This window comes from Eschrichtius robustus, chromosome 20 (assembly GCF_028021215.1).
Source record: "Eschrichtius robustus isolate mEscRob2 chromosome 20, mEscRob2.pri, whole genome shotgun sequence".
Taxonomy (NCBI): domain Eukaryota; kingdom Metazoa; phylum Chordata; class Mammalia; order Artiodactyla; family Eschrichtiidae; genus Eschrichtius; species Eschrichtius robustus.
The window spans coordinates 12501614-12529175 of record NC_090843.1 but is presented as its reverse complement, the minus strand read 5'-3'; the positions used below and the strand labels follow the sequence as shown (position 1 = coordinate 12529175).

The 27562-nt window shown below is 63.9% G+C and overlaps 2 protein-coding genes across 12 annotated transcripts in view; both read left to right on the top strand.

The window, feature by feature from the left end:
* The window catches only part of CCDC57 (coiled-coil domain containing 57), a 115090-nt gene extending 110513 nt beyond the window's left edge, over positions 1–4577 (top strand). For all 11 annotated transcript variants that reach the window (XM_068529723.1, XM_068529729.1, XM_068529727.1 and 8 more), the window contains one exon: positions 4237–4577. In XM_068529723.1, coding sequence (XP_068385824.1) covers positions 4237–4439 — 203 coding nt within the window. In that variant the 3' untranslated portion in view covers positions 4440–4577. The remainder of the gene's footprint in view (positions 1–4236) is intronic.
* Positions 4578–8494: 3917 nt separating this feature from the next.
* FASN (fatty acid synthase) lies at positions 8495–27268 on the top strand. Its single transcript, XM_068531691.1, has 42 exons — positions 8495–8577; positions 10527–10664; positions 11456–11608; positions 12868–13041; positions 13256–13456; positions 13571–13693; positions 13779–13894; positions 13985–14119; positions 14758–15220; positions 15306–15493; positions 15582–15771; positions 16422–16516; positions 16649–16783; positions 16888–17091; positions 17240–17355; positions 17604–17776; positions 17849–18040; positions 18122–18202; positions 18319–18504; positions 18690–18869; positions 18946–19149; positions 19789–20093; positions 20404–20796; positions 20879–21043; positions 21140–21258; positions 21344–21498; positions 21653–21856; positions 22029–22179; positions 22266–22444; positions 22530–22649; positions 22854–22976; positions 23086–23309; positions 23388–23589; positions 23725–23876; positions 23989–24080; positions 24289–24440; positions 24534–24779; positions 25022–25210; positions 25482–25712; positions 25825–26045; positions 26133–26231; positions 26321–27268. Exons 2-42 carry the CDS (start codon positions 10538–10540, stop codon positions 26708–26710), a joined length of 7548 nt encoding a protein of 2515 aa, XP_068387792.1. The 5' UTR covers positions 8495–8577; positions 10527–10537; the 3' UTR covers positions 26711–27268.
* The last annotated feature ends 294 nt before the right edge of the window (positions 27269–27562 follow it).

Here is a 27562-nt window from a genome sequence, read left to right as displayed (position 1 = left end):
GGCCTCAGACAGGCCCCAAAAAGGGGTAGAGTCACCATGGAGGCGGTGCCAGCTCTCCTCACGTCCTCTGCCACAGAGTATTTCTGCTAAGTCCCCTGCCCAAGTCCTGGCACCCTGTGGCCCGGCAGCCCTTCCCAAAGCCCAGGATGGAAACCACACTGGGCCACACTGAGGGACGCTAGCAGACAGTCCTGGATGAGCCCAGAACCAGGGAGGAGGTGCCCCCCAAAATGATGGTAAGAAGGAGCAGTTAGGGGTTAGTGTCAGGCGTTAACTTCAGGAAGGGGGCAGGAGGAGTGGTGATGCTGGTCTGTTAACCAGGTTGGTCTGGGCAGCGTCCCCAGCCCAAGGCTGGGAGTGGCTGCAGGGCCCTGAAGGATCTGGCGTTTCCTGCCTGCCCCTCCTCCACCCTGCTGAGTAGAGTCAGGCCTGGGAGTGTCCTCCCAGAGCCTCTGCACCAGGGGCGAGCAGCAGCTCCCGGCAGGGCAGGGCTGCTCAGGGTCCAGGTCATACCCACCATCCACACCCATCATACACTGAAGGCTTGGGGCTCTATCCCAACAGTGGTGGGAAGCCTTGGAAGGATTTGGGGGTGGGGAGTGTAACAGAATCTAACTTTTAACCACTGATCCACAAGGAGGCCCAGGGTGAGGGTGAGGAGACCTGGGGGTGTGATTCCCCCAATTTGAGAAATGTTGAACTTGGGGGCTTAAGGGGCTCCCAGGGAAGCAAGAGAGAGGTCTCGACAGAAACGAGGGGCCGTCAGCACGCAGAGGTGGTCACCCAGAGAGGAGAGGGAAGGACTGGCTAGAGCAGCTGAGGCTAAAGTAAGCCTGAGAAGGCCTTGTCCCCTGTGGCCAAGGCCACAACTGGTACCTGCGTCTAGAGCAGCCGCCCAGCTCCAGGGAAGGCTCTGGAGACAGACATGGCTCCATATCCCCTTTCTCAGGAGTGCAGCTGAGTCCCCAGCCCTTCCAACTGCCCTTAGAGGCCTGGCAGGCGTGCTCAGGGTCACCCTGATAGCCAGGCAGCCTAGAAGCCAATGCAGAAGGGAGCTGAGCAGCAGCTCCGAGCCTCCAGAGAGCTGTGCTCAAAGAGCCCTAGGAGGCCCTGAGACAGGAGACTAGCCCACTTCCCCCGGGGCGCTGGTCCACGAGAACTTCCAGGCTCAAGGTCATTACAGGCTCCAGGAAGGTTGCGGGGAAGGCCACCCACCAAAAGTGCAAGCCCACACCCCCCTTGGCACTGTCAGCCCCTGCAGGGCCCCCAGTCCTGCTCCCGGGTTCATACTGGGAGGTCTTCGACATCTTGCTGAACCTTCCTGAGAGCTGGAGCTGGACCAGCAGCCCATGAGAGGCAAGTGCTGTGCCCCCCAATTTCCCTGAAGCCTGATCAGAACCAGTGCAGAAAGACAGCAGAACAGGTCAGGCAAGGGAGAGAAGGCAGAGAGCACGGTGGGAGCCTCGCTTCCACACACCAGCTCCTGGTCTGAGTGAGGGTGCAGATTAATCAAGCGGAGACCACGGCTCGGGCACAGGGAGTGTCCTGAGGAGAGCAGGCCTGACATGTCCAGCTTCATGGCTGAGCCAGGACTGCCCTGCCCTGAAAGCCTGTCCTGGATGAGCCAGTCACCCCCTCCGGGCGACACTGCAAGAAGAGGGACAAAAACCAGAGGCTGCAAGGCCGGCTGTGCCATCCTCCCGGCTTTTTCTCACCCTCGGCTCAGAGGCCCTGCCCCCAGGCAGATGGGTGGGTCTGCCTGGCCTGTGCTCCCAGCGTACAGTGGAACCACCTGCCTGGCATCCGGCTGAGCTGGCAAACAGCTCCTGACAGCCGGCCACAGGGAGCTTGGCCTCCCAAGCAAAGGTCTTGGGGCCTGGGCTGGCCCTTCTCCCTACGCCTCACTTTCTCCAGGAGCCTCCAAGTGGAGACTCTGGGATGGACTCAGGTCATGCCCACAGAACCCCTGAAGGGGCTGCTCCCTCGAGTTATAGGGAAGGACCCCCAGCATCACAGTGGTCAGGGTCCTGACCCTGCCCCTCCCAAGTGGCCGCTGCATTCCAGAAGGAAACCAAGTGAGCAGGATGGAGCTGACCAGAGATCCCTTTATAAGTACTTGTAAAGGCATCTGGGGTGGGAGTGTCTCTGTGTAGAGAGGAGGAATTCATCTGGGGTTTAAGAACCAAAGACACAGGCGCTTTCCCAGAGAGGGAGAAGCAGTCATGGCCAGAGGAAGCAGAAGGGAGCCTGGGGACGTCCAGGGACGCACATCCTCACCCCACTCCAGGACCCGGCGCACGGAGGCACTGGGCAGGAGGAGAGCAGAACCTGGCCCAGCTTTGGGGCTGAGGGCTCTGGGGAGGCCACTGGGTGCGACCCCTGGAGGCTCCGGGAAAGGAGGAATGGTTCCAGATGTCTCCAGAGTCCAGAGGAGCAGAAAGAGCACAAGATGAGAGAGGGGGCCAGGGCCTGGGTGCTCGTGGCAGACCCCCAGCTCATGGTGCTGGAGTCACTGGAAGAAGCCCGGCACACAGCCCTGTGTGTGTGCTTTCAAAGCCCAGTCCTTTCCCATCTCCCAGCTCCACACCAGCGCTGTTGTTTTCCTCCAGAGGCTGTGCAGCTGGCCTGTCCTCGGCCTCAAGTCTTTCCCAGGTTGGTTCCTATCATCCACCTGTGCAGCATGCGGCCATGCGCTGGGCAGGCCCTCCAGACCTCTCCCCACAGTGTCCCACCACCAGACCCATGGGGGTGGGCTCGGTGACACTGGGTAGACGGTGTGCATCACTGCAGTGTGTGTCACACGTGTGAGATGCCAGTGCCAGTTGGCCAGGCCCCACCTACCATGTCTTTACACCCTGAGGCAGCATTCTCTTTTATTTTATTTTATTTATTTTTTTGGCCTCACCACGTGGTATGTGGGATCTTAGTTCCCAACCAGGGATAGCACCTGTGCCCCCTGCACTGGAAGCATGGAGTCTTAACCACTGGACCGCCAGGGAAGTCCCAGCATTGTCTTTTAGTGCAGACCCTCCTGGAGCTCCAGACCCCGGCCCTGCCTGCTAGGCCAGCCCAAGAAGGAGAGCCGCCCCTGAGCTTGCATCTCACAATTGCTTTTTATTTATTTTTATTTTTTATTTTTTATACAGTTTTTAAAGGGTTACACTCCATTTACAGTTATTACAAAACATTGTCTCTATTCCCCATGTTGTACAGTACATCCTTGTACGTCTTCTTGGTACTTTTTTTTTTTTTTTAATTAATTAATTAATTTATTTTTATTTTTGGCTGTGTTGGCTCTTCGTTTCTGTGCGAGGGCTTTCTCTAGTTGTGGCAAGCGGGGGCCACTCTTCATTGCGGTGCGCGGGCCTCTCACTATTGCGGCCTCCCTTGTTGCGGAGCACAGGCTCCAGACGCGCAGGCTCAGTAGTTGTGGCTCACGGGCCTAGTTGCTCCACGGCATGTGGGATCTTCCCAGACCAGGGCTCGAACCCGTGTCCCCTGCATTAGCAGGCAGACTCTCAACCACTGCGCCACCAGGGAAGCCCTCTTCTTTGTACTTTTAGAAAAGAAATACATTCTTAGTTCTAAAAACTAGGAAAATAGAGAAGAGCTCAAAGAACTTTAAAAAAAATCACCTATGGTGCCCTAGTGCAAAGACAGTTGTTGCCAATATTTTGGAAGGGCTGCCCTGGAGCATTGGCCCATACCTGTGACGTGATGCAGCTCCCGGGTCCTTGGCCTGTGCCTGGCCACACGTGTCAGGGCTGCTGGGCAGTTGGAGATGCCCGGCAAGCATGGCCAGAGGGCAGGGGGTGGTTGACAGCCTGGGAAATGCCTGGGAAGTGTCGTGAGTCAACCATTAACCTTGGTACCTCCGTGGGACCTATTGCAAAATGAGCACGACAGGAGATGTCGTTTTCAGGGCCAAATGTCCTGAGTGCCCAGTGGAGGAGCAGGCCCAGGCCCTGCAGAGCATCTGGAGAGCACGTGCCCACACAGACCTTCTGTGTGGGGACACCAGGGCCAGGACCCCCAGGTACAGCTGTTGCCCCAGCAGGACACTGGCCTGCATGGGCCCACGCAAGGAACCAGGGAAGGCATGGGGTCTCTGGTTCTTGCTGGCGAGCAGCTCAGCCACTTGCACTCAGTGAACCCAGCTCTCTGTACGCACCGCGTCCTGCCCCTTCCTGCCCCATGATGATGCGCCCTCCTTTCTCTTTTCTCTTCACCTGCTAGAGCACCCAGCACCTCCAGCAGCCTACAGCCTCCAACACCCCAAGGGAAGCCCCGTGGCGCCATGGGCGGCCTTTGCCGTCGAAGGGATGAAGATGAAAGCCCAAGCAAGGGGCAAGCCTGCCAGACACCCCAGGGCTCATCCTGCAAAACCTAAAGGCTGCCAGCGGCCCCCCAAGATTCGTAACTACAACTCCAAGGACTGACCTCCTCGAACCACCCCTCCCCGCCCCTCCTCCTCCCCACCCCTCCCCCTCCCTCCCCACCCCTCCTCCTCCCCACCCCTCCCCCTCCCTCCCCACCCCTTCCCCTCCCTCCCCTCCCCCCACCCTTCCCCCTCCCCCTCCCCCTTCTTCTCATCCCCTCCTTCCTCCTCTTCCCCCTTCCCCCCTCCCCTTTTCCCCTTCCTCCTCCCTTCCAATCCATCTCTCGGTCTCTTCCCCCTCCTCCTCCTTGGTGGCTTTATCTCCATATCAGGGGTATGTGTGTGTGTGTGTGTGTGCATGTGTGTGTGGGTGTGTGCGCACGCGCATGGGTGGGAAAAGTGAACTGAAGAGCAGCCTCCCCAGTGCTGCTAAGGCACCTCATGGACTGATCGCAGAGCCCCGAATTGTTCTTTTAACTTGGGAAGGACAGTAAAAGATTTCCTGGGCTTTGCATGTGTGGCTCTCGTGGCCAGGTTTCTTGTGATTCAAATGTTCGACTGTGAGTGCTTTTGGCATCATTACACATGCTACTCTGTTTATATTTTAGTGTAAAAGAGAGAGCCAGTTACAATCCTGAACTACAGATGTCACACACAAGTGAGCAGGAAATCTCATAGCGTAAAATTCTGTATTTAGCTCTCCACAGACCCTGCTACAAACATGTGGGTTTCAGGGTTCACTCTACGACCAGGGCTGAGCCTCCCTGGTCCACGTGGGGACGGAGGGAACTCTGCAGATGGGCAGAAAAGCCCAGCCATCTACAGAAGGGGCTCCCAATTCATGGGGTGGGACGTGGCTCAGGCGTTCAGAGCTGCACGGGCGCCCTCCTCTTCGCAGTGCCCAAGGGAGGCCTGACAGAGGGGCAAGAGCTGCATTCTTACTTCCAGCCTAGCTGCTGCAGGTGACGGTCCTGGACTTCTGCTCTTGGCCCAGCTGTACCACCTCTGTGTCAGGTCGGAGGTCTTGCAGCCCCCGTGTAGGGGCCAGGCGTGAGGCGGGTGTGTGCCCGGGAAGCTTCGCCTAGAGCCAGGCCTGGCACCGTGGCGGCACTCTGCAAATGCCACACTTCTGCTCACACGGTCAGTCGTTCCGGCGGCCCAGGCCCGTGGAGAGGCCTCCTGGCCCCCTTGCCAGCCTCAGGCCTCCCACTTGGGCTGAAATCAGACAGGGAGCAACAGAGAAGCTGTGGGGAGCTACCGGGCACGCAGTAGGTCTGCGCAGAGCTCACTCCCAGCCCTGAGCGCTGGCTGCCTGCCCTGCAGGGCACGTCTGTCGCTGGCCTCTCCTCCCAAAGGGGGTGGGGGGGTGGTGTTTGCGGGGGTGGGGACCCAAAGCGGCCCACAGGGTCCTCAGGCTCATCACCTGGGGCCTGGTCCGGACTCACGGGGCCTGGAACAAGACAGGCAGCCAGTGTGCTTGTGGCCAATTGGCGGCCCTCCCGAGGGGGCACGTTTCTGTGGAAGAGGAGAGCGTTGCCTCACTCACAGCTGTCCCCCCGCCAAGAAGGAGCAGAGGGCAGCCCTTCGAGGCGTGTGGCCTGCCGGTCTGCACCCCGGCTGGGTGCAGAGGTGGGCAGCCCCTCCCCACGAGGATCTCCAGCGATGCTTGGGTGCCCGGCCTGGCCTCCCTGGGGGCAGAGCCCCCACGGGTCCCTTTGAAAGTGTACCTTTCATGAATGTCATCTTGTTTATCAGGTTTTCAGGCTTTGATCTCTGTGGAATGAGGGAAGATCAAAATTTACACAGGCATATTGATGTCCTAACCACAGATGCACTGCTCATCCTGGGCGCAGTGCTTGGGTAGCTGCGGAGGCAATGGCAGGTCACTTCTGATGTGCCAGGAAGGAGCACGCTGGGAACAGCTTTGCTGCCGGGTGGCAGGGGTCTGTGTGCTCTGCTGTGTCTGGCATGTGGCCCTTTAAGTGAGGTGTTGCCATGACTTCCTTTAGATGAAAAAGTGAGGAGAGATGCCCTGTTGCTTTCCCTAGAAGCACTTCAGAGCCCATGAGTCTCCAGCCCTCTGTGGTGCAAACCAGGGTCTCAATCCCAGCCACGCAGCCTGTAATCGTCCCATCACCTGGGGTCCTGGCAGGCTGCAGTAAGCAGAGCCCCACTGACCAGCAGGAAGTGAGCCTAGGAAAGCTTAAGACACCAGGAGTTGGGGACTTCCCTGGTGGTCTAGTGGGTAAGACTCCATGCTCCCAATGCAGGGGGCCTGGGTTTGATCCCTGGTGGGGGGACTAGATCCTGCATGCCGATCCCGCATGCCACAACAAAGATTCCGAGTGCCACAACTGAAACCCGGCGCAGCCTAAATAAATAAATATTTTTAAATAAATAAGACGTGGTCTTTAAAAAAAAAGACACCAAGGTTTGAGGGTGTTTGTGCAGCACGGTCCAGCCTCTCCTGGTCCAGGTTACCAGGTGTCTGAAAAGCTCTTAAGTAGGAAGGAAAAGAAAATCCCACAGAAAGGTTGTTCGGGACAGCAATTCAGCTGTGGGATCTCGGGGCCCTCTCTCCCCTTTTCCTGTCCTGCCCTTTATTCCACAGTGTGCGAACCAGAAGCCCCCAATGATGAAGCCAAGGGGAAGAATAGAGCAGGGAGTATGGAGCTGCCCTGGGACTACCTGGGGGCCTAGGGAGCACTGTGTGTGTGTGTCGGGGTGGGGGAGGGGCGGCGTGTGGCCACGTGAAGCCATGTTGTCTGGTTTGACGTGCCAGTCCCGTTCTGTGTTGTTCCTGAACATCCGCGGACAGTGCCACACTCCACTGACAGCCCCTGAGCTTCCGAGGGCAAGGCAAGAGGGGTTGCCAAGGAGCCAGGCGAGGAGCGCAGCATCGTTTGATTTCAAGACAATGAGGCTGCGGGGCACTAGCCCCAGGGAACTGCCAGGGCTCCTCTGGCCTCACAAGGGTCTGTCTGTGGCCCCAGAAGGTAGCCAGGGCGGTGCAGGGCGTGGCCACCAGGCCGGGAGGGCCGTCTTCCTGGACTCTCACTTGACCCCAAGACGGGATGTCTGTTTCTTTTTGGTCTGGAAGTTAAGGGTTTTTTGTAAATTCGGTAAACATTTGAGCAGGGGAATTACAAAGGAGGGCGCGCCGGTGAGCGGAGACGCAGAGTTCCGCCGGTGCGTGTGCGCGCCCGCGGGTGAGAATGGCCACGTGCGCGCGCGAGTGCCTCTGCCCAGGGAGAATCCTTTGTTCAAATCACACCAAGAGGTGTCCGTACAGAGCCCGCTCGCCAGATGGCCGCGCCCCGTCCCCGCAGCCGGCTGCGGGGAGCCCCCGCCAGGCCTCGGGAGCGTCCCCCCGGTTCCCGCGCCCGCCTTGTGAATTTGGGAGGCGAGGCAGGGAGGACCAGCCGCGCTGCGCTGCGGTGACCGGCAGTAACCCCGCGCGGGGCGCCCTCGGCCGGGTCAACGACCGCCCTCGCCCGCTGCGGCCCGCGCAGCACCAGAGGCCGCCCGGCCCATCACCCTATCGCCTAGCAACGCCCACTCGCGCGCCGCCATTGGTCCAGCGCGCACGCCCCCGGCCCCCGATTGGCTGCGGCTGCAGAGCGAGCCACGCCCCCGGCCCGGCTTTGCTCGGCCCGGACGCCGGCCCTTCAGTCCTTAGGCCCGGGGGTCCGTCCGGCCCCCAGTGTGGCCCCAGTATAACCCCCAGAGTGACCCAAGCAAGCCCCGTCCCGTTTCCACTGCGCGCCGTGCACACGTGGCCCCCGAGGCCCCGGGGGTGGGGGCGGCCCCGGGAGGCGTGGGGCGCAGAAGGGAAGTCGTGGGGCGGGGGTGACGCTGCGCCCCGCCCCGGCGCCCCCAGAGTCCCGGGGTCCCCAGCCCGGCGCCCCCCTGGCGCGCCCCCGCGCAGAGTCCCGGCGTCCGGCGGCGGCGCGCGGCATCACCCCACTGGCGGCGGCGCGCCTGGTCCCGGGGCGCAGCCCTGACGCTCATTGGCCTGGGCGGCGCAGCCAAGCTGTCAGCCCATGTGGCGTGTCCGCGCGGGGACGGCAGCGGTTAAATAGCGCCGGCGCGGGCCTAGAGGGAGCCAGAGAGACGGAAGCGGCCCGGCCTCCCCTCCGCCGCGCGCTCCATCCTCGCTCTCCCTCCGCCGCCCACGCCACCGCCCGCGCCCAGACCAGGTACGAGCGGCCAGGCCGGGCCGGGGTCGGGAGTTGGTTGCCGGGGACCGGAGTCCTGGGGCCGGGCAGGGGCCGGGGCGTGGGTGGTGCGGTCAGACTCGAGGGGGCGCCGCCGGCCCTCATCTTCCGGCCTTGGGCGCGCGTCGTCTGGCGCGGCAGTGGTGAGGGGTCGCCCCGCACAGCCTGCCCTGGTCTCGGGGTCCGAGCCCCCGGTCTGGATATTCGAGCCCCACGGGGCGCCCGAGGCCGGGCGGCGAAAGGCCCTCGCGGCATGCCCCAGGCCCGGCGGGGCAGGTGGGCGGATGGCGAGGGGCGGACGCCCAAGAGAGCCGCGAACAGCCATTTTGGTCTTGGGCTGGGCCGGGCGGCTGCGGACCCTCCAGGGCCTGTAGGAGCCCCCAGCCTCCCGTTGTGCGCCCAGCTCCCGCCGCCCACAAGGGCCTCGTTTCGGGCCAGGCCGCCGAGCCCCTCCATCCGCGGCGTCCCCCCACCTCCGGGTGCGGGATAGCCGAGTCTCAGCCGACCGGAGGGCCTAAGAAGAAAGGAGGGTGGTGGGTGGAGGAAGCGCGGGGCCGGATGAGGACGGCTTCCCCACCACGTGGGCTCCGTTTGGAGCCCCCGAAGTTCTGGGGGGAGAGCGGCTCCTGCCCCGTACAGCCTCGCGGCGGCGCATGCGAAGCCGTGCGCTCTGCAGGGGTCTCCACCCCCTTGCCTCGTCCCGCCGGACTCCGCGTGAATAGCAAGTAGGGGGAGAACAGAGCGGGCGCTTTCTGGAGAAGCAGACGCCCCGGGAGCTGGTGCCTCTGGGCCGGCAAAGGGCTCTTTATTTGGCGCTGGGGGAGGGGGCTCCCTCTCTGCCGGGACAGCAGGGCGATCAGGGCACCCAAGGAAGACGCTCTCTCCACTTGCTTGTGCTTTCCCTTGCTCAGAGAGACGCTGGAGGGCCGCTGGTTGGCGAGTCCAGCGGTCATTAGCGCCATGAGGCCCTGGAGCCTTGGCGGAAGTGTGCAGGATCAACCCTGGCCTTGCCCCCTTCCTCAGGGGCTGTACAGGAGCCTCCATCCTGGACCCACAGTCTCACGGTAGCCTAGGCTCCCTCGTTGGCGCCTTGGGGACCTGGGTCTGGGTAGGCAGGCAGGCCGCCTGGAGGTTGGCAAGCAGGACTCTGAGGCCTCAACCTGTGCAGGTGTGTGGGTCTGGGTAACACTTGCCTGGCACCTGACCAGGAGTAGTTCTCCAGGTCGGAGCTCACTGGAGTGGCCATACAGGCTGGGTCTGTCCACTGTGGGGCAGGGACCAATTTTGCTCCAGAGCCCCATCAGGCCTTGGCACTCTCAGTGCCCGAGCCGTTGGCCCCAGCATGGAGGACAGTGTGGGGTGCTGAGTGCAGAGTCGGCCAGTCAGCGTGGGCGCCCCTTCTCACCCCCATGTTTGCCCTTTCTCCTTCACCTGCTAAATTCCCTTAGCCAGCTGTTAATAGGTTGACGGCCAGGCAGCCCCTTCCTAGGAAGGGTTTGGGCCCTTCTCTGGGCTGGCCCTGCCTGCCTCCCACTGTGAGGCCCCCTCCTGGGACCACTGCAGCAGGGAGTTGCAGCAGGGCCGTTTTGGGGTCATCCCAGGCCAGGGCCAATGCCCAGAGAGCCCAACACTCCCAGTGAGAGGTGCAGGCAGGCTGGACCAGAGTGGACTCCCTGCCTCCCAACCACCGTACACATACTTCACCCAGGGCATCCGTCTCGGCTGGCACACAGCGCAGGAGCTGGCCATGTGGATCTTTGTTGTGGGGCTTTCTGAGCTGCTGCTCTCAGACCCTTGGGTGGGCCAGATGGAGGAGGGGGGTCAGGAAGCTGGGGCCGGGGGAGCAGCTGGGCCTCCAGTGAGGCTGCAGACTGGGAATGTGGGAGCTGAGGTTGACCAGTGTCCGGACCCCCACACCACCCTCCCTGCAGAGAGAGCAGCCATGGAGGAGGTGGTGATCGCTGGCATGTCCGGGAAGCTGCCTGAGTCGGAGAACTTGGAGGAGTTCTGGGCCAATCTCATCGGCGGTGTGGACATGGTGACGGATGATGACAGGCGGTGGAAGGCAGGTAAGTGGGCCTGGGTTCTCCTCTCGCTGCCGCTGGGTACACAGTCTCCAAGCTACCGGGACAGGCCCACTCTGGCCTGAGCTCCCGTCCCACCTGCAGAGCCAACGGTCACCCAAGGTGAGGCCACGTTGCGGGCTCTTCCTGCGAGATGGTGCCAGGAGAAGGCTCAGGGCGAGGGAGAAACTGGGGCCTCTGGCCGGTGGGCTAGGGACTGAACTCCAGTCCGCAGGAGACTGAGGGCTGGCCCTGGGCATGGTCTTTGCCCACTTCACAGATGAGCTAGGTAAGCTGCTAGGGGGCAGATCCAGGGCCAGGCCAGGTGGGTGAGCACCTCCGGCCCCACTGCCCACCACCTGGTCCCTGCAGAGCCTGGCCAGCCACTGCTGGCCCACGTGTCCCAAACTGTCAGATAAGACATCAGGCTCTCCCAGGAAGCTGGTTTGACTCCCTCACGCCCAGTAGGTTCTTCTGCAGAGCGGCTCTACCTGATCTACGGGATGTGAGTCAGTGTGGCGGAGCCTGGCCTGGCCTCAGCCTCTGGGGCCAGTGGCAGACCAGGCAGGGGGTCTCCAGCCGGGACAGGACAGTGGTGGGTAGGAGGAGGGGGCACTCCCCCGCCAGTGCTGTGCTCTGGGGCACCACCCATGAGGCTGCCCCTAGGGCCCCCTCTCAGAAGTGGGCCCACCCATCCCGGGGAGCCTTGGCTCCCTGTTGCCGCAGGGACGCCACTGTCAGTCACTCGGGGCTGTGAGGTTCTGTGGCTGGCCCCTCCATCTGCGTGTGTTCCACAGGACTGTATGGCCTGCCCCGGCGGTTAGGCAAGCTGAAGGACCTGTCCCGGTTTGACGCCTCCTTCTTTGGGGTCCACCCCAAGCAGGCGAACACAATGGATCCCCAGCTGCGCTTGCTTCTGGAGGTCACCTATGAGGCCATTGTGGACGGAGGTGGGTCATCAGGAGGCTGACAGCCAACCTGGGACTTCTGAGGGCCCATCCCTGGGGTTCCTGCTGCCCCTCTTGAAAGCGTTTCTCCATTTTGCTTCTAAGAGCAGCACGTGTTCATAACAAAACATCCAAAACATAGAAGCTGTTGAGGAGGGAGCGGAGTCCTGGTCTGGGGCCGATGGGCTGGGGAGGCATTTGCCTTGGGCAGGTCACATTTCACAAGTGCACACCAGAGGTGTCCCAGGCTTGTCCTAATGCCCCAGTTACCTCACTGCCCATTGCATGGCTGATCTTGGGGGCGAGGGCAGGGTGCCAGGCAGAGTAGGAGGTGAGATTTGGCCCCAGGACTCTTGCCCTCCACACTGTTCTCCGCCGGGTTGTGTCTGGCCTTGGACAAGTGCCTCGAGGCCAGCTGCCCCTTGTCCCGGGGCACAGACTTGTCCCAGGGACACCAGGGACATAGAAGTCCTGCCAGGTGGGAGAGGGGAGGCTGCCATGTGGGTGAGGCCCCTCAGTAGGTGAGTGGTGAGAGCTCAGCTCTGAGGGGGAACCTGGGGCCTGCCTGCTCCCACCTGTGGTCCCCAGGGTGGGTATCCTGACCTTGCAGTCTCTTGTCCTGCAGCAGATGCTAAGTAGTCTCTGGGGTTGACACTGAGCGTGACGGGGTCATGGACACGTGCTGCCTGGGGTGGAGTGGAGGGGAGGTGAGAGGGCCCTGGTAGGGGAAAGTGGAGGCCTTTCCACTGCCCAGGCCCCACCGGGAGACCTTGGATGCTGCTCCCCAGGGGCTGGCCAGTGTCCCTCCCTCCTTCCCAAGCCTGGACACTCGGCCTTTGTCTCTCTCTGTCTTCTTATCTTGGCCCGCCCAGGGCAGGCCGCCCTCAGGGCTCACCAGACCCTGCCAGCAACACCAGGGGCCAGGGGAGTAGCCTAGGGACAATGCTGCCCTCTGTCCCCACCTCCAGCTGTCTCTGGCCGCTGCCTGACCCAGAGCCTGGAGCCCCACCTGGCACCCCGCCCGTGCCTGGGCCCCGGTTCCTTGTGACCTGGTTATCCGTCCTCAGCCCGACCTGGGCTGGCCGCCCCACTGTGGCTCTGCTCTCTTTTCCCTGGCCCACCTCGTCCCCTCCAGGGTCAGGCTGAGATGGAGCCTCCTCTCACCCAAGCCAGAGAGGCTGAGAGACGAGGCCTCACCTCCCAGAGCTGGGTGGTGGGCTGGGCGCGTCACAGCAGCTAGGGCTGACCTCTGTCTCCTACAGGCATCAACCCAGCTTCCCTTCGTGGGACGAACACCGGTGTCTGGGTGGGTGTGAGCAGCTCTGAGGCCTCAGAGGCTCTGAGTCGAGACCCTGAGACCCTCATGGGCTACAGTATGGTGGGCTGCCAGCGCGCCATGATGGCCAACCGCCTGTCCTTTTTCTTCGACTTCAAAGGTGGGTGCACACACAGCTCCTCTGGGCCTCAGACTGGGGCAGGGTGGGGCCGGACGGCAACTGAGACCTTCCAGACTCTGACCTCCCCTCTCCGAGGAAGGCCTGCAGGGGCGAGGTCCCGGTGTCATAGGCTCCACATGGAGGGCACCTGCTAAAGCTGCCAGGGCCCCAAGGTTGGGGGAGTCCCACAGCTGCACTATGCCCTTGCCTGCAGGGCCCAGCGTTGCCCTGGACACAGCCTGCTCCTCCAGCCTGCTGGCCCTGCAGAGCGCCTACCAGGCCATCCGCAGTGGAGAGTGCCCCGCGGCCGTTGTGGGGGGCATCAACATCCTGCTGAAGCCCAACACCTCGGTGCAGTTCATGAAGTTGGGCATGCTCAGCCCTGAGGGCTCCTGCAAGTCCTTTGACGCAGCAGGTGAGGGCGGAGGGCGTGGGAGCACAGGATAGCACCCCCAGCCCCCGTTTCACCCTACACCAGCCCCTGAGCTCTGCCCTGAGCTCCTAGGCCTGAGGTGCCCTCTGCCCCCAGGGGACGGCTACTGCCGTGCAGAGGCTGTGGTGGCCGTCTTGCTGACCAAGAAGTCCCTGGCCCGACGGGTGTATGCCACCATCCTCAATGCTGGCACCAACACTGACGGCTTCAAAGAGCAAGGTGGGAGTGGGCCTGGGCAGGGTGAGGGTGGGGCTGCAGACGGTTAGGTGATTGGTGGTGTGCTGAGGCCTGGCCCCACCCACAGGAGTCACCTTCCCCTCCGGAGAGGTGCAGGAGCAGCTCATCCGCTCCCTGTACGAGTCGGCCGGGCTGACCCCTGAGTCCCTGGAGTATATCGAAGCCCATGGCACTGGCACCAAGGTGAGAGCCCTGCCTGACCCTGTGCACACCCCACACCCCACGCCGGAGAGGCACCGCGGTGGAGTCCTGACCTCCCTGAGTCCCCCACAGGTGGGTGACCCCCAGGAGCTGAACAGCATCACGCGGGCCCTGTGTACCACCCGCCAGGACCCCCTGCTGATCGGGTCCACCAAGTCAAACATGGGGCACGCGGAGCCTGCCTCAGGGCTTGCAGCACTGGTCAAGGTAGGCGGGCGGGTCTGGGGCCATCCTGCCCCTGCCTCCTCAGCTTCCTGCTGCCCGGTCGGGGGAGGATCCCCACAGGCTGTGCTGTGGAGTGTGGGCCACTGAGACCCAGAGAGCAGAGTGCCAGCATGTAGCCATTCCCTGCCCTAGTTCACCGGGCCAGACATTTTGCCCAGTACTGCTCCACAAGAGACCAAGCCAGAGGGTGCGGAAGCAGCGGGGCGGCCCCACCTCTCCGGGGCTGCCCTTCCCCATGGCCTGCTGACCAACTGGTAACCCAGAGCATCCGGGTCACCACTGCTCAGGCTCCCTGGGTCACTGTAGCCACCTGTCCGCAGCTCTTAGATCGGGACCTGGGGTGGGGTCTGGCTGAGGGACCTTTGTGTCTAGATCCATGGTCATTAGTCTGGAGGTGGCAGGGGCCCTAGGTGAGGCCCAAGGCCGAGAGGGGAAGGGGCCTGCGGCTTGGTCACCAGACCACTGCACTGGGGCTGGGCAAGGCTTGGGGGAAGGAAGTCTGTTGCAGTGGGCAGGTGGCCTCAGAGTGTCCTCAGGAAGGGAAGTACCTGAAGCCCACCCTGACCAGCAGGGCAGGGAGCCCGGGGCTGGCCACCCCACTGACCATTAGGCACCCATAGGTGCTGCTGTCCCTGGAGCACGGGGTCTGGGCCCCCAACCTGCACTTCCACAGCCCGAACCCCCAGATCCCAGCACTGCAAGACGGGCAGCTGCAGGTAGTGGACCGGCCTTTGCCCGTTCTCGGGGGCAATGTGGGCATCAACTCCTTCGGCTTCGGCGGCTCCAACGTGCATGTCATCCTCCGGCCCAACTCCCAGCTGCCCCCGCCGCCTGCCCCGCACTCTGCCCTGCCCCGTCTGCTGCGGGCCAGCGGGCGCACCCTTGAGGCTGTGCAGGGCCTGCTGGAGCAGGGCCTCCAGCACAGCCAGGACCTGGCCTTCGTGAGCATGCTCAACGACATCGCGGCCACCCCCATGGCCACCATGCCCTTTCGTGGCTACGCTGTGCTGGGCGGCCAGGGCGGCGACCAGGAGGTGCACCAGGTGCCGGCTGGCAAGCGCCCGCTCTGGTTCATCTGCTCCGGTGAGCCCCCGGCTCCCCAGGTTGTCCCCGAGGGCAGTGGGGGCAGGGCCGCAGAGCCCTGCCCTGACGCCTCTCACTGGGACAGGGATGGGCGCACAGTGGCGCGGGATGGGGCTGAGCCTCATGCGCCTGGACAGCTTCCGCGACTCCATCCTGCGCTCAGACGAGGCCGTGAAGCCTTTGGGACTGCAGGTGTCGGACCTGTTGCTGAGCACAGATGAGGCCACCTTTGATGACACCGTCCAGTCCTTCGTGAGCCTCACTGCCATCCAGGTGCACCCCTGGGGTCTGGGGTGAGCGGGCCGGCAGGGCAGTCAGCCTGGCGTCCCCGGGACTGGCGTGACACACCCTGTTCCCCCAGATTGCCCTCATAGACCTGCTGACCTCCATGGGCCTGCGGCCTGACGGCATCATTGGGCACTCTCTGGGCGAGGTGGCCTGCGGCTACGCCGACGGCTGCCTCTCTCAGGAGGAGGCTGTCCTCGCTGCCTACTGGAGGGCCCAGTGCATCAAGGAGGCCAACATCCCGCCCGGGGCCATGGCAGCTGTGGGTAGGTGTTGCCCTGTGCTCCCCCACCCCACTCCACCCATGGGCCTGAGGGTCTCCGTGGGAGGGGACGTCTACGCTGGCACCTTCCGACGTTGGTGCTGGGCAGAGGCAAGGTCCTGGGGTGACTCGCCAGTCACCGTCCTCCTCACTTCAGGGTGAGAGCGACCCTGACAGCCTGTTCCAGTGTGCCCTGTATGGCCTCCCTGAGCCTGATGGCCTTGGTGCTCGGCACACTTGCCCATGGGCATCAGTAGAGGCCAGCCTGGTTTTCCCATGAGCCTGAGCTAAACCCCTAGGGGGCTGCAGGGGAAGGAGTGGGCCTGTTCGCACTTCAGGCAGACAGGGCTGGGGATGGGAGGACACCCGAGAAAGCCTGAGGGACTGGCAGGAGAGTGAGGCCAAGGTCCTCTGTGGTTGGTCAGACGTAGGAGCCTTTGGCGTCAGTACTGAGCCGAAACTGGCTCCCGCCTGTGGGGTAGCATTAACGACACCTCTGCCTGAGATCAGACACGGCAGGGGTGAAAGCGCCTCGTAAAGGTGCCGCTCTCTGTCGTTAGGGCCACCCCGGCAGCGTCTTCCTCCTCCTGGGGAGGGGCCAAGTGAGGGTGCCGGCTCCCTGTGGCCACCTTCTGAGGCTGTCTCTGCCCTCAGGCTTGTCCTGGGAAGATTGTAAGCGGCGCTGCCCGCCTGGTATCGTGCCTGCCTGCCACAACTCTGAGGACTCTGTGACCATCTCCGGACCTCAGGTGGGCCCTGGGAGGCGAGGCCTCATCCCCAAGTCCCCTCCTATCCCTCAGGGTGAGCTCTGCATGGGGAGACGGGCACAGGCCTAGGACTGCTCGTCCAGCGCCCCTGCCCCCTCCCTGCCCCCACCCCAGGCCGCAATGTCCGAGTTCGTGCAGCAGCTGAAGCAGGAGGGTGTGTTTGCCAAGGAGGTGCGGACAGGTGGCATAGCGTTCCACTCCTACTTCATGGACTCCATCGCCCCTGCGCTGCTGCAGGCCCTGAAGAAGGTGGGTTGCTGCCCCACGGGCTGCGTGGCGGGGGCCTCCCGGAGGACAGGCGGGCAGGCGGGCCCAAGCTCCCTCACGCCGACCCAGCCTGGCCGTATGCGCAGGTGATCCGGGAGCCACGGCCCCGCTCCGCGTGCTGGCTCAGTACCTCCATCCCCGAGGGCCAGTGGCAGGGCCGCCTGGCCCGCACGTTCTCAGCTGAGTACAACGTTAACAACTTGGTGAGCCCCGTGCTATTCCAAGAGGCACTGAGGCACGTGCCTGAGCACGCCGTGGTGCTGGAGATCGCCCCCCATGCCCTGCTGCAGGTGCGCGCTGGTGGGGCAGGATGGTCAGGTCCAGGAGGGATGGCGGTCGGGGGCATGGCAGGGAGGCAGGCTGGCCGGGCTCCGTGTGGCCTTGTGGGGGTGGGTGGGAGCTAGTCAGAGGGAGGCCCAGCCTGTCTCTGCCTCGCAGGCTATCCTGAAGAGAGGCCTCAAGTCCAGCTGCACCGTCATCCCGCTGATGAAGAAGGACCACAGGGACAACCTGGAGTTCTTCCTCGGCAACGTGGGCAGGCTCCACCTGATGGGGTGTGTCCCCTCTCCCTGCTTGACCCCTGGGAGCCCCTCAGCCACAGGCTGGCCTTGAGATCGTCCCCAGGAAGTGGGCCTGTGGGTGCTGGGCCACCGTCACACCCTCGCTGCAGCCCCCACCCCACCCTGTCTCGGTCATCCCTGGGCTCTTAGGGGAGAATGGTTGGCAGTGGGTCGGCAGTGGGTATAGCAGGGTGGTCCCGGGGACAAGTGTGCTCCTCACATCTCCCCTCTCCACCCTCCAGCATTGACATCAACCCCAACGGTCTGTTCCCACCCGTGGAGTTCCCGGCTCCCCGGGGGACCCCCCTCATTTCCCCCCACATCAAGTGGGACCACAGCCAGACTTGGGATGTGCCCGCCGTGGAGGACTTCCCCAGCGGCTCCAGCTGCTCCTCTGTCACTGTTTATAAGATCGGTGAGTGAGATGCGGGCAGGCAGGGGCGGCTCCTTCCTCCTGGTCGCTGGCACTAAGGCCCATGCCCCACAGATGCCAGCCCTGAGACCCCTGACCACTACCTGTTGGATCACTGCATCGACGGCCGCGTAATCTTCCCCGCCACTGGCTACCTATTCCTGGTCTGGAAGACGCTGGCACGAGCCCTGGACCAAAACATGGAGCAGGTGCCTGTGGTGTTCGAGGACGTGACGCTACACCAGGCCACCATCCTGCCCAAGACAGGTGAGGCAGGCAGCTCAGGATGCGGGGCGGGAGTGCTGCCTGCTGACCCCTGCTGCTGACCTCTGACCCTGCTGCCTGCAGGGACCGTAGCCCTGGAAGTGCGGCTTCTGGAGGCTTCGTGCACCTTCGAGGTGTCTGAGAGCGGCAACCTGATCGTGAGCGGTGAGCAGGGGCACCCGCCCAGGCTGCAGAGTCCCTGGTGGGGGTCTCTGGGTGGACCCTGGCTGCCAGCTCAGCCCGGCCCTGCCCTCAGGCCCTTCTGCCACCCCCGCCCACAGGGCAGATACACCAGTGGAAGGACCCCGATCCTAGGCTCTTTGACAACCAGTATGGCACGGACCCCACACCTGTAGACCCCACTGCTGCGTTCCACCTGAGCCAGAGCGACGTGTACAAGGAGCTGCGGCTGCGGGGCTACAACTACGGCCCCCACTTCCAGGGCATCCTCGAGGCCAACCTCGAAGGTGGGTGCAAGGATGCCCCACTTTATACCCAGGAACGTGCTTTGGGGCTAACTCCTGCTGCCCAGCGTTAGATGCCCAAGCCGGGTGAAGGGAAGGCAGTTGTTGGTGCGAGGGGGCCACATGCAGGAGAGGGCCCACTGGGGGAGAGACCCAACCTGGCCGAGCTGACGGTCCCTCCACCCCAGGTAACACAGGCCGGCTGCTGTGGAAGGACAACTGGGTGACCTTCCTGGATACCATGCTGCAAATGTCCCTCCTGGTCCCGGGCCATCGCAACCTGCGCCTGCCCACACGCATCACCGCCATCCACATCGACCCCACCACCCACCGGCAGAAGCTGTACGCGCTGCAGGGCGAGACACAAGGTAGCCCTGCCCTGGCCCCGCACACTTGTGTCCCTGCGCCAGGCGCTGCCCACACTTACCCAGCATGTCCCCGCAGTGGCCGACGTGGTAGTGAACAGGTGTCTGAACAGCATAGTGGCCGGCAGCGTCCACATCTCGAGGCTCCATGCCTCGGTGGCCCCTCGGCGACAGCAGGAGCAGCTGGCACCCATCCTGGAAAAGTTCTGCTTCACACCGCACGTGGAGAGCGGGTGCCTGGCTGGGAGCCTGGCCCTGCAGGAGGAGCTGCAGCTGTGCAGGGGTGAGGCCTGCGCCCACCCCCTTCATCCCGGGTTCCAGCTCCCAGTTCCTGTGCCCAGTCTGGCAAAGGGGAGCTCATCACCTCCCCTCATCGCCCCGTCACAGCCCCTCCTTCATGTGGAGCCCACATCTGCCTTCCCCTCGTGAGTGCCCCCAGGCCTGGCTCCCCCCGCCCAGAGCTGATGTCTTCAGAGGAGGCCTAGGACACATAGGTGACAGATTTGTTCCCTCCTATCTGTGCCCCCAGCCAGCCGCACAGGCGTAATGCCATGAGACAGCTCCCTACACAGGGCTCACACCCAAGCTGGTGGGTGGGGGGAGCTGGGGAGGGGCAGCAGGGCTGTCAAGGCACTGAACCCGCCCTCTGCAGAATCCACCCTCTGTGGGGCTCACACCTGGGTGGGAGGCAGAGCAGCCCTTCACCCACCTAGTGGTCCCGATGGTTGATGCCAGTTTCTAGCCCTGGAGGACTGGACTGCCCACTCCGTCCCTCTATTTGCTGTCAGTGGGCAGAGCCGGGCTGTGGGTCCTGCTTACCTCCGAGTCCCTGCTCCAGGCAGACACCAGTTGCTGGGGGACCTTCAGGAACCCCCCAGCCCAGCTGAGGCTCTTCCCTAGCACCCGTCTCTCTCCTCCCCAGGGCTGGCACAGGCACTGCAGACAAAGGTGGCCCAGCAGGGGATGAAGATGGTGGTGCCCGGGCTGGACAGTGCCCAGGCTCCCAGGGAGGCCCCGCAGCAGGGCCTGCCTCGGCTGCTGGCCGCCGCCTGCCAACTGCAACTCAATGGGAACCTACAGCAGGAACTGGGCCAGGTCCTGGCCCAGGAGAGGCCCCTGCTGTGTGACGACCCCCTGCTCAGCGGCCTCCTCGACTCCCCAGCACTCAAGGCGTGCGTGGACACTGCCCTGGAGAACACGGCCAGCCTCAGAATGAAGGTGGTGGAGGTGGGTGCCGAGCGCAGAGGCAAGCACTGTGCATGTGGACCCAGACGCAGGCAGCCCCAAGCATAAGGAGGGCCGGGGCCCCTCTGACACGAGGTTGCCCAGCTTGAGATGGTGCTGAGGCCGCTCAGACACTGAAGGCGAAGGGGGACAGAGAAGGGACTGAGGTGGGCTCCGCGGGTGCTGTGGACAGGGCAGCGCTGGCCAGTGGCCTCAGCGGAGTTGGTGGGTGGGTCTTTCTGGGAGACGCCCAGCTGAGGGGGTGGGTGCGCCTGCCCCGTGGCAGCTGATCCAAGAAGCTGTTCCACCCCAGGTGCTGGCTGGTGACGGCCGACTGTATTCCCGCATCCCGGCGCTGCTTAACACCCAGCCCCTGATGCAGCTGGACTACATAGCCACTGACCGCCACCCCCAGGCCCTGGAGGCTGCCCAAGCCAAGCTGCAGCAGCTCGACCTGACCCAGGGCCAGTGGGACCCTGTGGACCCGGCCCCCAGCAGCCTGGGCAGGGCTGACCTCCTGGTGTGCAACTGTGCCCTGGCCACCCTTGGTGACCCGGCCACGGCCGTCGGCAACATGGCGGCTACCCTGAAGGAGGGAGGCTTCCTGCTGCTGCACACGCTGCTCGGAGGTTACTCCCTGGGGGAGACTGTCGCCTTTCTCACCTGCTCTGAGCCGCATCAAGGGGGGCAGCACCTCCTGAGCCAGGTGTGGGGCGGGGCCGGGATGGGGAGGGGCTGGGATGGGGAGGGGCCAGGAGGCTGCCGAGCACTGACCCCCCAACGCACAGGACGAGTGGGAGAGCCTATTTACCGGGGCATCCCTGCACCTGGTGGCCCTGAAGAGGTCCTTCTACGGCTCTGTGCTCTTCCTGTGCCGCCGGCCGGCCCCGCAGGACAGCCCAGTCTTCCTGTCCGTGGAGGACGCCAGCTTCGGATGGGTCGACTCACTGAAGGTCAGTCCCTCCCAGCCCTGGCCAGGCCTGACTGACGCAGCTCCAACGCTGGGGCCTGGGGAGCCCCCAGAAGCCAACCCCTCCCTCGTTCTACAGAACATCCTGGCTGACTCCTCCTCCCGGCCCGTGTGGCTCATGGCCGTTGGCTGCACCACCTCAGGTGTCGTGGGCATGGTGAACTGTCTCCGAAAAGAGCCTGGCGGGCACCAGATTCGGTGAGATGCCCACTGAGCTGCATGCCCCTTGCTCCTGCCCTCCAAGCCCCCCCCAGCTTCCCCTCACCTGTCTGGCTGCCCGTAGGTGCGTCCTGGTGTCCAACCTCAGTAGCACGTCCCCCATCCCTGAGATGGACCCAAACTCCTTGGAGCTGCAGAAGGTGCTGCAGGGGGACCTGGTGATGAACGTCTACCGGGACGGGGCCTGGGGGGCGTTCCGCCACTTCCCACTGGAGAAGGGTGAGCCCCCAATGTGCCACCCTGCCCCCCCAGGCTCCTCACCTCGCAGCTGGGTGGGCTGAGAAGGAGAGGGCAGGGGGACCCTGGCCGGAAGCCCTGCCCAGCCCAGGGCTGCACATGACCCTGTGGCAGCTCCACTTTCTGTCACCCACAGAGCGGCCAGAGGAGCAGACGGAGCACGCCTTCGTAAACATCCTCACCCGAGGGGACCTCTCCTCCATCCGCTGGGTCTGCTCTCCTCTGCGCCACGCCCAGCCCACTGGCTCTGGAGTCCAGCTCTGTACCATCTATTATGCCTCCCTCAACTTCCGAGACATCATGCTGGCCACGGGCAAGCTGTCCCCCGATGCCATCCCAGGTACAGGCAGCACACAGTGGGGGGACCAGAACAGAGACCTTCGGGGCCAGGACCTGGGAAGAGGGGGTCCTCACCCCGCAATGCTCAGGAACCTGGGAGGCTCCTCGAACCCAAGCTCACACACTGGGGTCCTCCTGGGGAGATGAGGGCCACATCCGCCATCTGCCCCCAGGAAAATGGGTCGCTCGAGACTGCATGCTGGGCATGGAGTTCTCCGGCCGAGATGCCAGAGGCAAGCGTGTGATGGGGCTGGTGCCCGCCGAAGGCCTGGCCACCTCCATTCTGGTGTCTCAGGACTTCCTGTGGGACGTGCCTTCCAACTGGTGAGTCAGTCAGGGCTGTGACCTGGGGCCCAACATGGATGTGGCCAGGGGTCAGGCCAGAACTGACCCCTGCGCTGTGCCCATAGGACCCTGGAGGAGGCAGCTTCAGTGCCCGTCGTCTATACCACAGCCTATTACGCGTTGGTAGTACGCGGACGCATGCAGCCTGGGGAGACAGTGCTCATCCACTCGGGCTCGGGCGGTGTGGGTCAGGCCGCCATTGCCGTCGCTCTCAGCCTGGGCTGCCGCGTCTTCACCACCGTGGGTAAGCCTACAGCCCTTCCCGGAGCCCAGGACTGCCCCTCCAACGCCTGAAGCCCAGACTTACCAGCAGCGTCTCTCCCCACCAGGGTCAGCTGAAAAGCGGGCATACCTCCAGGCCAGGTTCCCACAGCTCAACGAAGCCAGCTTTGCCAACTCCCGGGACACGTCCTTCGAGCAGCACGTGCTTTGGCACACGGCCGGGAAGGGTGAGTGGCTCCCATCACTAGCCAACCACCATCCACCCATGTTCTCAGCCCCTTCCTTCTTCCTCCCATCCCCCCCCGCCTCTCCGGCCAAGCTGGAGGAGACACCGGCCCAGGCAGGGACAGGGTCTGGCCTTCCGGACTTGTGCCACGTTGGCTGGGCAGTGGTCTTGACTGTGAGGACCCCTCTTGCCCCCCCACCCCAAGGTGTTGACCTCGTCCTGAATTCCCTGGCGGAAGAGAAGCTGCAGGCCAGCGTGCGGTGCCTGGCCCAGCATGGTCGATTCCTGGAAATTGGCAAATTTGACCTTTCCAACAACCACCCCCTGGGTGAGGCTGGGCAGCAGGCCGGGTGGGCAGGGGGCTGTTGGGCAGAGCAGGGGTCCACAGGGTGGGCTGTCAGCTGAGTGGTGAGGCCCCCACCTGCCCACTTGTCCAGGCATGGCCATCTTCCTGAAGAACGTGACTTTCCACGGGATCCTGCTGGACGCACTCTTTGATGAAGACAGCGCCACCTGGCGGGAGGTGTCGGCGCTGCTGCAGGCGGGCATCCGGGACGGCGTGGTGCAGCCCCTCAAGCGCACCGTGTTCCCCAAGACCCAGGTGGAGGACGCCTTCCGCTACATGGCCCAGGGCAAACACATCGGCAAAGTGGTCCTCCAGGTGAGTAGGGGGCCCCAGGCACCCCCAGCTCCGGCCCCTGCCGGCAGTGTGTGAACAGGGATGCTGCTTGGGCTGCAGGTGCGCGAGGAGGAGCAGGAGGCGGTGCTGCAAGGGACCAAGCCCACCCTGACGGCGGCCTTGTCCAAGACCTACTGCCCAGCCCACAAGACCTACATCATCACAGGGGGCCTGGGTGGCTTCGGCCTAGAGCTGTCCCAGTGGCTCATGCTGCGAGGGGCCCAGAAGCTGGTGCTGACCTCCCGCTCCGGGATCCGCACAGGTGACCGGCCCCAGGGAGCACGAGGGTGGGGCGGTGGGAGAGGCCTCAGTCAGCTCCCCCTCATGTTGCTCTCCGGGCACCTGGGCTTAGGGCCAGAGCCCTGATTTGCCCATCCCCACCATCTGTGTCCCGCAGGCTACCAGGCCAGGCAGGTCCGTGAGTGGAGACGCCAGGGTGTGCAGGTCCTGGTGTCCACCAGCAACGCCAACTCGCTGGATGGTGCCCGGAGCCTTATCACTGAGGCCACCCAGCTTGGGCCTGTAGGAGGCGTCTTCAACCTGGCCATGGTGAGGACGGCTCTGAAGGGGCTGGAGCCAGCTGCCCAGGGAAGCCCCCCGCCCCGAGCAAGCCCTCCAAAGCCCTGGGGCAAAGGCAGGTGCTAAGATCCCCTCACCCCAGGTCCTGAGAGACGCCATGCTGGAGAACCAGACCCCTGAGTTCTTCCAGGACGTCAACAAACCCAAGTACAGTGGCACCCTGAACTTGGACAGGTGGGCTCCTCCCTTCTCTCTCTCCTTCTCCCAGCCCTCCCCTACACGGCCCTCACACTGCTGTCCAGAGACCAGGCCACAGGCCTCTGCCGGGGTCTGAACCAAGGGTCCGGGGAAGTGGAGGCGGTTTGGCAGGCAAGCCAGGGATCCTGCGCATGTCGGCCGGTGGGCTGGGGAGGCCGGCTGGGGGTGACTCAAGAACCCACAGGGTGACCCGCGAGGCATGCCCCGAGCTGGACTACTTCGTGGTCTTCTCCTCGGTGAGCTGCGGGCGTGGCAACGCCAGCCAGACCAACTACGGGTTCGCCAACTCCGCCATGGAGCGCATATGTGAGAAGCGCCGGCATGACGGCCTCCCAGGTGGGCCCGCCCGCCCCTCCTCCTCCACTCCTGCGGTGCCACCCTCACTTGTGCCCCTTCTCACCCCAGCCCCCCACCCTCCCTCACCTGCAGGCCTCGCCGTGCAGTGGGGCGCCATTGGCGATGTGGGCGTCGTGCTGGAGACCATGGGTACCAACGACACAGTCATTGGCGGGACGCTGCCCCAACGCATCATCTCTTGCATGGAGGTGCTGGACCTCTTCCTGAACCAGCCCCACCCCGTCCTGAGCAGCTTTGTGCTGGCGGAGAAGAAGGCCGCAGCCCATGGTGACGGCGGCAGCCAGCAGGACCTGGTGAAGGCTGTGGCTCACATCCTGGGTGAGGGAGCACCCTGCACCCCCCAACTGGCAGACACTCAGCTCCCCTGAGTCTGGTCTCCCTGGCTGCAGAAGGGGGCATGCCGGCTTGCTCATGGAGGGAGAGACACAGGTGGTCTGTGCAGAGCTGGGTGGGTGCTGCGTGCCGTGACCATAGTGGTGATGATTTGTGAAGACCCAGCCACCAGGGTAGAGTACCCACCAAGGCCCATCCCCCATTGCCAACTGAGTGCCTCTCCCCAGGCATCCGTGACTTGGCCACTGTCAACTTGGACAGCTCACTGGCAGACCTGGGCCTAGATTCACTCATGGGCGTGGAGGTGCGCCAGATGCTGGAGCGAGAACATGACCGGGTGCTGTCCATGCGCGAAATCCAGCAGCTCACACTCCGGAAGCTGCAGGAACTTTCCTCGCAGGCTGGCACAGCTGATGGTAGGTGTGGAGAGGGGTATCCCCGAAGCAGCACAGGTCCTCTCAGTGCTGCTGGCCTGTGAGCAGCCTGGACCATCCCCAGGTCAGGGCTCGTCCATCTGGCCCCGTCCTGAGAGACCCTCAGTGGGAGCCCAGTGCCCCCACCCACCTCCTGCCCTAGCCACCAGCAGCCCCAGTCAGGTGTGTGAGTGTATATGTGTGCATGCTGGGGGTTTGTAGCAGGGGACCCCATGTGGCCCCAGCCCTCCCTGGCATCTGCCCCTCTTCACAGAGCTGGTGGCCCCCACACCCAAGGAGGACAGCCCGGCCCGGCAGCAGGCCCAGCTGAACCTGAGCACCCTGCTGGTGAACCCCGAGGGCCCGACCTTGACTCCGCTCAACTCTGTGCAGAGCTCCGAGCGGCCCCTATTCCTGGTGCACCCCATCGAGGGCTCCATCACGGTGTTCCACAGCCTGGCTGCCAAGCTCAGCATTCCCACCTACGGCCTGCAGTGCACGGGAGGTGTGTCAGGGTCCTGCGGGGCCGTCCCCACAGCGGGCCTCCTCCGTCCCCCAGTGGGTTGGGGGTGACGTGCACGTCCAGACGAGGGCTAAGCCTCGTGCTGTCCCTGCAGCTGCACCCCTGGACAGCATCCAGAGCCTGGCCACCTACTACATCGAGTGCATCAGGCAGGTGCAGCCCGAGGGGCCCTACCGCATCGCTGGCTACTCCTATGGGGCCTGCGTGGCCTTCGAGATGTGCTCACAGCTGCAGGCACAGCAGAGCGCCGGCCCCACGAACAATAGCCTCTTCCTGTTCGATGGCTCGCACACCTACGTGCTGGCCTACACGCAGGTGAGGGCGGCAACGGCGCCCCTGGGGCCAGGTCTGGAGTCCCAGCCCCTTGTGCCGCCACTGCAGCAGCCCCTCCTCCCTTTGCAGAGCTACCGCGCCAAGATGACCCCTGGCTGCGAGGCGGAGGCCGAGGCCGAGGCCATGTGCTTCTTCGTACAGCAGTTCACTGACGCGGAGCACGGCAGGGTGAGTCTGCAGATACCGCGTGGCCGGGCCTCCCGACACCCCTGCCCCCCATTCCTGTGCCTGGCGCCACTCATTGTCCTGTCCTCCAGGTGCTGGAGGCGCTACTGCCCCTTGAGGGCCTGGAGGAGCGCGTGGCGGCCGCCGTGGAGCTGATCGCACAGAGCCATGCGGGCCTGGACCGCCATGCCGTCCGCTTCGCGGCGCGCTCCTTCTACCAGAAGCTGCGGGCAGCCGAGAAGTACACACCGCAGGCCACCTACCATGGCAACGTGACACTGCTGCGTGCCAAGACAGGCGGCACCTACGGCGAGGACCTGGGCGCTGACTACAACCTGTCCCAGGTGTGCGACGGCAAGGTGTCCGTGCACGTCATTGAGGGTGACCACCGCACGCTGCTGGAGGGCAGCGGCCTGGAATCCATCCTCAGCATCATCCACAGCTCCCTGGCCGAGCCACGTGTCAGCGTGCGGGAGGGCTAGGCCAGAGGGTCCTGCATGTGGGACCCACCCCGCCGGCCCCCGCACCCCACGTGCAGCCACCAGTAGGACCAGCGCCCTCCCCTCTCCCACCCCCCACCCCGGCTGCCCTGGGCGCGGGGCTGGGACCCGCGCCACCGACTCGGAGACCTGCCCGGTCTGTGAAGAGTCGGCTGAGCCGCCAGCCAGGCCGAGCTTCCTGAATCGCACGGGCTCTGCCACGCGGGTCCATTTGTCGTTTCTCCGTTTGGATTCTCCTATTTATTGGGTCGCCAGGGAGATGCCGGTTGGTCCACCTGTGAGGCCGGCACACGGGAGCCGGGCCGGGGCCCCATGATGCCGGCAGTGGAGCGGAGCAGCCCCAGGCACTGGGCACCCACCCTATTCGTCTGTGTTCATTTTTCAAGAAACAACATTCAAACTGCTGCTTGGATTTTGAAATTTACTGTAATTGTCTGTGTAAAGAACCATGTCTGGACCCTGTTTCATTTTTACACCAACCTGGTAGAAATGTTATCTACTCTGGAGCCTCCCCACGATTAAACCGCACGTGCGCTCTGGCCTCTGGGCATCCTTTCTTCCCTCCTCCCTGACCAGCCCTGTGAGCCTGCGCTGTCCTGGCCAAGTCCTGGTGGCCTGGAGGAGACCACCCTCTGCTCCCATCAGGAGGGAGGGGGCAACGCCTGGCTCCTGAAAGCAGGCTGGACACCTTGAGGCAGGGGCCCCTCTATCAGGGAAGCTTGACCAGGAGGAGACAGGTATGCAGTCTGATAATCCACTGGCCTAATTGTGGGGTACCCCCTAGGGTACCCTTGCCAGATTTCCATATCCCTCAGGGAAACCTCAGGTTTTCTC

Bases quoted from the DNA above. Each gene is read 5' to 3' on its own strand.
- FASN (XM_068531691.1), top strand. From the start codon at position 10,538: ATGGAGGAGGTGGTGATCGCTGGCATGTCCGGGAAGCTGCCTGAGTCG. The intron at 13,042-13,255 runs GTGGGTGCACAC...CCTTGCCTGCAG, and splicing joins CTTTTTCTTCGACTTCAAAG to GGCCCAGCGTTGCCCTGGAC. The intron at 21,259-21,343 runs GTGAGATGCCCA...GGCTGCCCGTAG, and splicing joins CCTGGCGGGCACCAGATTCG to GTGCGTCCTGGTGTCCAACC.